At 61.3% G+C, this 10,074-nt stretch overlaps 1 protein-coding gene across 1 annotated transcript; it reads right to left on the bottom strand.

Moving 5' to 3' along the window:
* Window positions 1–5,415: 5,415 nt before the first annotated feature.
* On the bottom strand, window positions 5,416–7,135 carry ZBTB22 (zinc finger and BTB domain containing 22; the record flags this gene model as incomplete). The annotated part of the gene is given in 8 exon segments (XM_048293334.1): window positions 5,416–5,573; window positions 5,576–5,645; window positions 5,647–6,123; window positions 6,126–6,479; window positions 6,481–6,875; window positions 6,878–6,953; window positions 6,955–6,998; window positions 7,001–7,135. Coding segments are annotated over 8 exon segments (1,698 nt in total), but the record flags the coding sequence as incomplete, so codon positions are not given.
* Between the last annotated feature and the right edge of the window lie 2,939 nt (window positions 7,136–10,074).

The following is a 10,074-nucleotide window of genomic DNA, read 5'->3' as shown; positions in this document are numbered from 1 at the left end:
ATCGCTGGGTGACGTCACTGGGGGCGCCTGGGGACGGCCGGGACAGGGAAATCCAACGGGAGGGGCCGGGTGGGAAATTTGGGATGGGCGGCGGGATTTGGGGTGAATTCGGGGGATTGGGGTGAATTCCTGGGAAATTGGGTGAATTCGTGGGGATTTGGGGCGAATTCGGGGGAATTTGGGGTGAATTCGTGGGAATTTGGGGTGAATTCGGGGGGATTTGGGGAGAATTCCTGGGGATTTGGGGAGAATTCGGGGGGATTTGGGTGAATTCGGGGGGATTTGGGGTGAATTCCTGGGGATTTGGGTGAATTCGGGGGGATTTGGGGTGAATTCGGGGGGGATTTGGGGTGAAATTTGTGGGGACTTGGGGATAAATCGTGGAGAATTTGGGGAAAATTCATGGGGGATTTGGGGGGAATTCGTGGAGAATTCGGGGTGAATTTGTGGGAATTCGTGGATAATTCGTGGGGAATTTGGGGAGAAATCATGGGGAATTTGGGGGGAATTCGTGGAGAATTCGGGGTGAATTTGTGGGAATTCGTGGATAATTCGTGGGGAATTTGGGGAGAAATCATGGGGAATTTGGCGTGAATTTGTGGGAATTTGGGATAATTCATGGGGAATTTGGGGAAAATTAATGGGAAATCTGGGGTGAATTTGTGGGAATTTGGGGTGAATTCGGGGGAAATGTGGGGATGAATCATAGGAAATTTGGGGTGAATTTATGGGAAATTTGGGAGCTCTGGGACCAATCCGTTCTCAGAGAATCAGGAGAGGCCTCGGGAAAATCCCAACCCGGCTCCAAATGGGAATAAAAATGGAAATGCCCCAGTTTGGGGTGGGATTTGTCACGGTCGGGAGAATTTTGGGCGGAATTCCGGGGTTTTCTGGGTGAATCCCGATATTTTCCAGGTGCATTCTGGGGTTTTCCAGGCAATTCCATCCGGGTGGATTCTGGTTTTGGGGTGAATTCCAGAGTTTTCCGGGTGGATTTGGGGCTTTTCCAGGAGATTTCCGGTGTTTTCCGGGTGGATTTTGGGGGTTTTCTGGGTGAATTTGGGATTTGATGGGATTTGGGATTTGACGGGGCACGGTCTGTGGGATTTGGGAATTGATGGAATTTGGGTCTTCACGGATTTGCGGTTATTTGGGATTTGTTGCGGTTTTATGGGATTTGCGATTATCGGGGATTTGGGATTTTTTTGGGGGGGTGGGGAATGGGGAAAACGCTGGAAAATTCCTCCCGTCCGGCACAGCCGGGATCGATCCCGATCCGGGATTTTTCCTCAGCACCCGGGGCCTCGTTTACCCGTCCCTGTTAATTAATAATTAATGGAATAATTACCGGGATTGCGACAGTTTAATGGGGCAATTAAGGGGATTGCGCCAGCCCTTTTATGGGATAATTAAGGGGATTGCGACACCCCCTTATCTGATCCCGAGGTCACAGACAGGGCTGGGATTTATGGCCCCATTCCCGGGAATTCCCGTGGGAATTCCAGCCGTCCCAAAAGCCGGGATTTGGGATTGGGGAGGGGTCAGAGTGGGGGAATAATCCCCAAAAATATTTGGGATTGTTTGGGATGCAGGATTCGGGATTTGAGGTCATTTGGGATCGGTTTGGATCCAGGATTTGGGATCATTTGGATTGGTTTTCTGGATCCAGCAGGATTTGGGATCTGGGATTTAGGTGGGATTTGGGATCCAGCAGGATTTGGGATCTGGGATCATTTGGGGTTATTTGGGATGCAGGATTCGGGATTTGAGGTCATTTGGGATCAGATTGGATCCAGGATTTGGGATTATTTGGGATTGGTTTTCTGGATCCAGCAGCATTTGGGGTTTTTTGGATTCAGCAGGATTTGGGATCCGGGATCATGTGGGGTTATTTGGGATTCAGGGTTTGAGGTCATTTGGGATTGGTTTGGATCCAGGATTTGGGATCATTTGGGATTGTTTTTCAGGATCCAGAAGGATTTGGGATCCAGGATCATCTGGGGTTATTTGGGATCCAGCAGGATTTGGGATCCGGGATTTTTTGGGATCTAGAATTTGGGATTTCAGGTCATTTGGGATCGGTTCAGTGGATCCAGCAGGATTTGGAGGGCTGGGGTTTGGGATTGTTTGGGATCCAGGATTTGGGAACATTTGGGATTTGGTTTTGGGGTCCAGCAGGATTTGGGGGCTGGGGTTTGGGATCGTTTGGGGTTGTTTGGGTTATTTGGGATTCTTTGGGATCCGTGATTTAGGATGATTTGGGATTGGGTTTTCGGATTGTTTTTGGGAATCCAGCAGGATTTGGGCTCTGGGACTTGGGATTGTTTGGGGTTATTTGGGATCCAGCAGGGTTTGGGATCTGGGGTGTTTGGGGATCCAGGATTTGGGATTTGAGATCCTTTGGGATTGGTTTTGGGGATCCAGCAGGATTTGGGATCTGGGATCATTTGGGATTGGTTTTGGGTGTCTGGCAGGAATTTTTGTCCAGGGGAATTTTTGGGACTCGGGATTTGGGATTAGAGATAATTTGGGATTATTTCTTGGGATCCAGCAGGATTTAGGATCATTTGGGATCCAGGACTTGGGGTAATTTGGGATTGTTTGGGATTCAGGATTTGGGATCATTTGGGATCGTTTCCTGGGATCCAGAAGGATCTGGAATTTGGGTTGTTTGGGATCCAGGATTTGGGATTGGTTTTGGGGGTTATTTGGGATCCAGCAGGATTTGGGACCATTTGGGATCCAGGACTTGGGGTAATTTGGGATTGTTCAGAATCCAGGATCTGGGATTTGAGATCCTTTGGGATTGGTTTTGGAGTCCAGCAGGATTTGGGCTCTGGGGTTTGGGATCGTCTGGGATTATTTGGGATCCAGCAGCATTTGGGACCATTTGGGACCCAGGATTCGGGGTAATTTGGGATTGTTTGGGATCCAGCAGGGTTTGGGATCTGAGATCCTTTGGGATCGGTTTTGGGGTCCAGCAGCATTTGGGACCATTTGGGACCCCCGGTGTCCCCGACCCCCCCCCCCGATGTCCCCAAGGGGTCCCTTTTCCGCCCCTTCCCGCGCTCCCATCGGTGGCCCCGCCCCTTTCCCACGCCCCATCATGCCTGCCCAGGCCCCGCCCCTTTCCCAGACCCCATTCATGCCCGCCCATGCCCCGCCCCTTTCCCACGCCCCATTCATGCCCCGCCCCCTTTTCCCCCGCCCCCATTCCTTTCCCATCAGGCCCCGCCCCTTCCCGCGCTCCCCTTCCCGCCACTCCCAGGCCACGCCCCCTCCGCTCCCCATTGGCCGCCTCTCCCCGGGCCCCGCCCCTTTTTCCCACGCCCCCATTGGCGGGCCCCTCCCCGCCCCGCTCCCCATTGGCTCCCGGCGCGGCCCCGCCCCTTTGTGGGCGTGGCTACAAGACCGATCCGCGTTTATTGAAAGGCTCCGCGCAGCGGCGGCCCCGGGGGGTGGAGCCAGCCCGGCCCCACCGGGGGGGCTCGGGGGGTCCGGGGGGGTCCGGGGGGCCCGGAGGGGCCGGGGGGGCTCGGGGGGGCCCCGGGGGGTGGAGCCAGCCCGGCCCCGGCGGGGCCCAACGCGGGCCGGGGGCTCGGGGGGGCCGAGGGGCTCGGGGCTGGGGGCGTTTCGGGGGGGTTCAATCAATGGGGGGGCCCGGGGGGTGCCGAGGGGGGGGGGCGTGGTGAGTGGGGGGGGTCTGGTGAGTGTGGGGGGGTCCCATGGATTGGGGGGGGGGCCCCGGGTGATAACGGGGGGGAGGGGCAGCAGGAAGAGCCCCCAGGCCTTGACCACGCCCACTGGCCCCGCCCCTTCAGGCCCCGCCCCCGCGTTGGATTTTTATCGATGGAACCCCAAAACCGCCACGAATCGACCCAAAATACAAACCCGGAGGGGGGGGGGGGGAGGGGCACCGGGGGGGGGGGGTCACGGACACACCTACAACGACCGGAGGGGGAGGGGCCGGGTGGTTTGGGGGGGTTCCAGGTGAGTTTTGGGGGGCTCCCAGGTGTCCTTGAGGGGAATCCAGGTGGTTTTGGGGGGCTCCAGGTGTTCCTGGGGGAATCCAGGTGTTTTTTGGGTCATCCAGATGTTCCTGGCTGTGTCCAGCTGTTTTCGGGGGGGTCCCCGGGGGGGTGCCCACGTGTTCCTGGGAGGCTCCAGGTGGATTTTGGGGGTACCCGGGGTGTCTTTGGGGGGGGGGGGGGGGGTCCAGGTGTCTTGAGGAGCTTCCAGGCGGTTTTTTTGGGAGGTGCCCCCCCTACCGACGTGTGACGTCACCAGCTCGCCTGGCCATGACGTCACCCCCCGGTGTGATGTCACCTCGGTGCGATGACATCGCCCCTCCCCCCCCACGTCACCCGAAGCTGCCCCTGCGCGTGACACCCCCGGCTCCCCCAGGTGTGACAGGGCCACCCCTCCCCCAGCTGTCCCCTCTCCCTGTCCCCGTCCCATCCATCCCTGTCCCCGTCCCCTGTCCCTGTTCCTCCTCCCCTCTCCCTGTCCCCATCCCCTGTCCCTGTCCCCCACGCGTGGCCTGATGTCACACGAAGCTGTCCCTCCGCATGAAGGGGCCCGTGTCACTCCCCAGGTGTCACCTCCCTGTCCCGGCTGTCACTCCCCTGTCCCTCCGCTGTCCCCAGGTGTCTCCAGGTGTCCCTCCTGTCTCCAGCTGTCCCTCCCCTGTCCCCAGGTGTCACCTCCCTGTCCCAGGTGTCCCTTCCCTGTCCCAGCTGTCCCTCCCCTGTCCCAGGTGTCACCTCCCTGTCCCCAGGTATCCCCAGGTGTCACCTCCCTGTCCCCGGCTGTCCCAGGTGTCCCTCCCCTGTCCCTCCGCTGCCCCAGCTGTCCCTCCCCTGTCCCAGCTGCCCCTCCCCTGTCCCCAGCTGCCCCTCCGCTGTCCCAGCTGCCCCTCCCCTGTCCCCAGCTGTCCCTCCCCTCTCCCCAGCTGTCCCTCCCCTGTCCCAGCTGCCCCTCCGCTGTCCCAGCTGCCCCTCCGCTGTCCCAGCTGCCCCTCCCCTGTCCCCAGCTGTCCCTCCCCCTCTCCCCAGCTGTCCCTCCCTGTCCCCAGCTGCCCCTCCGCTGTCCCAGCTGCCCCTCCGCTGTCCCAGCTGCCCCTCCGCTGTCCCAGCTGTCCCTCCGCTGTCCCCAGCTGTCCCTCCGCTGTCCCCAGCTGTCCCTCCCCTGTCCCCAGCTGTCCCTCCGCTGTCCCCAGCTGTCCCTCCCCTCTCCCAGCTGTCCCTCCCCTGTCCCCAGCTGTCCCTCCGCTGTCCCAGCTGTCCCTCCGCTGTCCCCAGCTGTCCCTCCCCTGTCCCCAGCTGTCCCTCCGCTGTCCCAGCTGTCCCTCCGCTGTCCCCAGCTGTCCCTCCGCTGTCCCCAGCTGTCCCCGGCTGTCCCAGCTGTCACTCCCCCGCCGCCCCCTGCCCTCTCCCACCGGCCGCCCCTGGTGCCCGCCGTGCCGCCGCAGGTGCCGCGGTGCCGCACGAAGCTGTCCCTCCACATGAAGCGGCGCTCGCAGGCGGGGCACGTGTAGGGCCGCAGCCCCGTGTGCGTCTTCATGTGCTCCGTAGGTGATGCTTCATCTTGAAGCGCTTGCGGCACTCGGGGCAGGTGAAGGGCCGCAGGTCCAGGTGCATGTTGACCGTGCCGCTCGCGCATGCTGCGGTGCGAGAACGCCTTCCCGCAGTGGCACAGGAAGATCTTGGAGCCGTCGGGAGCGGCCGGGCCGTGCCCCGCCCGCAGCAGGAGCCGCCCCGGGGCCGGGAAGGCCGCGGGTTCCTCGGCGAGCCCGAACGGAGCCGCGAAATCGTCGGAGGAGCCGCAGGAGTTCACCTGCTCCGCGCTGCCCGCCGCGGCCCTCTTCCAGCGCTCCGCTGCCCCGCGCCGAGCGGCCGCTCCTGGCCGTTCTCCTGGGGGTCCCGGGCGCGGTGCCGTCAGTGCCGTGCGGGATCCCCCCGGGGCCGTGCGGGATCCCCTCGCTCCCGTGCGAAATCCCGGCGGGGCCGTGCGGGATCCCCGCGGTTCCGTGCGGGATCCCCTCGCTCCCGTGGGAGATCCCGCCCGCCGCGTGGATCCCTCGCTGCCCCACACAGCCCGCCCGCTGCCGGGCCCCGTTCCCCGGCTTCTCCCGCCCAGCTGCCGGGCCCCGTTCCCGGCTTCTCGCGGCCGCTGCCGGGCCCCGTTCCCGGCTTCTCGCGGCCGCTGCCGAGGCCCCTCCTGCTCCCGGCCGTGCCCTGGGCCGCCCCCTCTGCCCCGGGGCCCTTCTCGGCCGCGCTGCCGGGCTCCATCCCCTCGGCCCCCTCGTTCCCGAGCGGGATCTCCTCGTGCTCCCGGGCCGCGCCTTCCACGGGCTCCTCGTCCTCCTCGCAGGTGAGCACCAGGTCCTCCTGCAGCCACTCCTGCTTGACGAAAATCCACTGTTTCTGCGCCGCGCCGCCGGGCCGGCCGTACAGCGGCCGCCGCTCGCCGTCCTCGCTGCCCCCCTCCTCCTCCTCGCTGCCAGCCTTTCCCCGCCGGGAATTTGGGCTCGGCGGCCGCTCCCGGCGGGATCTCGGCGGGGCTGAAGTAGTTGTTGCTGCTCGGGGACTGGTTGTCGCTGGTGCGGCTGGAGAAGGGCCGCGAGCAGGACGAGGAGGAGGACGACGAGGAGGACGAGGAGGACGAGGAGGAGGAGGAGGAAGCCGCGGGCTTGGAGCCGCGGAACTCGCGGAGCAGCTCGGTGCACTTGTCCACGATGTGCCACATCTGCAGCACGCTGCCCACCGTGAGGAAGTTGACGATGTCCTCGGGGGCCATGGAGAGGCGGCCGGTGTAGGCGGAGCCCAGCACCACGGCGAAGGCGGCCGGGTCCATCACGTTGGGCAGCACGATGGAGTCCAGTTCTTGAGGAAGAGCTGGTCGTGGAAGAAGGGCGAGGACGCGGCCAGCACGGCGCGGTGAGCGCGGAACTCGCCGGCCCTGCACGTGGATGGAGACGTCGCAGAGCTTCCCCTCAGGCGCTGCCGGTTCAGGTTGGACAGGAGCGCCGGCGGCACCTCCGGGAACTCCACGTGAAGCAGCGCCGAGGAGGAGGAGGAGGAGGAGGAGGAGGGAGGGGGAGGGGGGGAGCAGGGCCGGGGCATGGCGGAGGAGGAGGGGGAGGGGCTGGGGTGGGGTGAGGGGGGGCGGAAGAAGCGATTTGGGGGTGAGATTCGGGGATAAAACGGCGTCGCTGTGGCTCGAATCGCATCGGTTGTGACCCCGAATCCCTCAGTTCTGCACCGAAATGCCTTAGTTCTGACTCAAAATGCTTCAATTCGGCACCAAATCCTGAATTCTGCACCGAAATGCCTTAGTTCTGACTCGAAATGCTCAAAATGCCTCGATTCTGCATCAAATCCCTCAGTTCTGCACCGAAATGCCTTAGTTCTGACTCGAAATGCTCAAAATGCCTCAGTTCTGCACCGAAATGCCTTAGTTCTGACTCGAAATCCTTTAGTTCTGACTCAAAATGCCTCAATTCTGCAGCAAATGCCTCAATTCTGCACCAAAAATCCCTTAATTTTGGCCCAAATCCCTCAATTCTGCATCAAAATCCCTGAATTCTGCACCAAAACGCCTCAATTCTGAGTCAAAATGCTCAAAATGCCTCAATTCTGCACCGAATCCCTCAGTTCTGCACCGAAATGCCTTTAGTTCTGACTCAAAATCCTTCAATTCCGGCCCAAATCTCTCAGTTCTGCACCAAAATCCCTTCGTTCTGACTCAAAATGCCTCAATTCGGCATCAAAATCCCTTAATTTTGGCCCAAATCCCTCAATTCTGCACCAAAATCCCTCAGTTCTGCACCAAAATTCCTTATTTCTGACTCAAAATGCCTTAATTCTGCATCAAATGCCTCAATTCTGCACCAAAATGCCTCAATTCTGGCCCAAATCCCTCAATTCTGCACCAAAATTTCTTAATTCCGGCCAAATTCCCATTGATTCTGCAACAAATCCCTCAATTCTGCATCAACTTCCTCAATTCTGACCCAAATCCCTCAATTCTGCACCAAAATCCCTCAATTCTGCACCAAAATCCCTTAATTCTGGCCCAATTCCCATTGATTCTGCACCAAAATCCCTCAATTCTGCCTGAATCCTGTTAATTCCAACCAAAATCCCATTAATTTTGACCAAAATTCCTTCATTCTGCACCAAACCCCTCAATTCCAACCCGAATTCCTTAATCCCGCCCCAAATCCCATTAAATTCTGACCAAAATTCCTTCATTCTGGCTGGGGCTGGAAATTCCATGGATTTTGGCTCCAATTCCCTTAATCCTGCCCCAAATCCCGCTCATTCCACCCCAATTCCCTGAATTCCGCCCAAATCCTGCTCATTCCACCCCAAATCCATTTATTCCGCCCCAAATCCCACCCATTACACCCCAATCCTGCTCATTCCACCCCAAACCCCTGAATTCCACCCCAAATCCCGCTCATTCCACCCCAAATCCCGCTCATTCCGCCCCAAATCCCGATCTTTTCTTGGCTCCAGAATCCGGCCCCAAATCCCTGAATTCTGCCTCAAATCCTTTACATCTGTCCCGAGTTGCCCAATCCCCCCAAAAATCCCCCCCAGGACCCCCCAAATCTCCCCCAAATCTCCCCAAATCCCCCCCAGGACCCTCCAGGACCCCCTTGGATCCCCGAAATCCCCCAAATCCCCCCCAGGAGCCCCCAAATCCCTTCAATTCCTCCCCAAATCCCCCCAAAATCCCACCCCGATCCTTCCAAGACCCCCTCCCACCCGGCACCCCCCGAATCCCCCAAAAAGTCCCCCCCAGGACCCCCCAGAACCCCCAAATCCCCCCAGGACCCCCCCGAATTCTCCCCAGGATCCCCCAAATCCCCCCCAGGACCCCCAGAACCCCCAAATCCTCCCCAGGATCCCCCGAATCCCCTCAGGACCCCCCCCAAATCCCCCTCAGGACCCCCCGAAGCCCCCCCAGGACCCCCCAAATCCCCCCCAGGACCCCCCCGAATTCTCCCCGAGCCCCCAAATCCCCCCAGGACCCCCCAAAATCCCCCTCAGGATCCCCCAAATCCCCCCCAGGACCCCCCAAAATCCCCCTCAGGATCCCCCAAATCCCCCCAGGACCCCCCAAAATCCCCCTCAGGATCCCCCAAATCCCCTCAGGACCCCCCCGAATCGTCCCCAGGATCCCCCGAATCCCCCTCAGGACCCCCCGAATCCCCTCAGGACCCCCCAAAATCCCCTCCAGGATCCCCCAGATCCCCTCAGGACCCCCCAAAATCCCCTCAGGAGCCCCAAATCCCCTCCAGGACCCCCCAAATCCCGTCAGGATCCCCCAAATCCCGTCAGGATCCCCAAATCCCCTCAGGACCCCCCAAATCCTCCCCAGGACCCCCCAAATCCCCTCAGGACCCCCCCGAATCCCCCTCAGGACCCCCCGAATCCCCGCCAGGACCCCTCGAATCCCCTCAGGACCCCCCAAAATCCCCCTCAGGACCCCCCAAATCCCCCCCAGGACCCCCCCAGACCCCCCCCGTTCCCTTCGATTCCTCCCCAAATCCCCCCCCCGGGACCCCCCGAATTCTCCCCCTCGCCCCCTCCCCCCCCCCCTTCGCCGCCCCCGGCCCCGCCCCCTCCCCTCAGGCCCCGCCCCCTCCCCTCAGGCCCCGCCCCCTCTCTCGTTACCCGCGCTCGGCCCTCACGGCGCCGCCGCCCAGCCATCTTGGCCCCGCCGGCCACGCCCCCCGCCCCGGCCACGCCCCCTTAAAGGCGCCGCGTCCCCTTTATCTCCGCGCAACACCCCACCCCCCCCCCACCCCACCCCCTTCGTGACGTCATATCGCGACACAGCCCCGCCCAGGAGAAGGGGGCGGAGCGGGTAAACAAAAGGCGGGGTTTATTGAGGGGCGGGGCGAAGAGGGAGGGGCGGGGCTTGAGCGCAAAAGGGGGCGGGGTTTGCGGGGAGGGGGCGTGGCCGGGGGCGGGGCTAGTCCGAGTCGGAGAGCACGATGATCTCCTCGGGGTCGCACTGCGTTCCCACGCTGGTCTGGGGGCACATTCGGGGAGGGGGTTT

Source organism: Corvus hawaiiensis, unplaced genomic scaffold (genome assembly GCF_020740725.1).
Source record: "Corvus hawaiiensis isolate bCorHaw1 unplaced genomic scaffold, bCorHaw1.pri.cur scaffold_292_ctg1, whole genome shotgun sequence".
NCBI classification, from domain to species: Eukaryota; Metazoa; Chordata; class Aves; order Passeriformes; family Corvidae; genus Corvus; species Corvus hawaiiensis.
The sequence above is the reverse complement of the archived record's forward strand: the minus strand, read 5'-3'. Positions and strand labels throughout refer to the sequence as shown.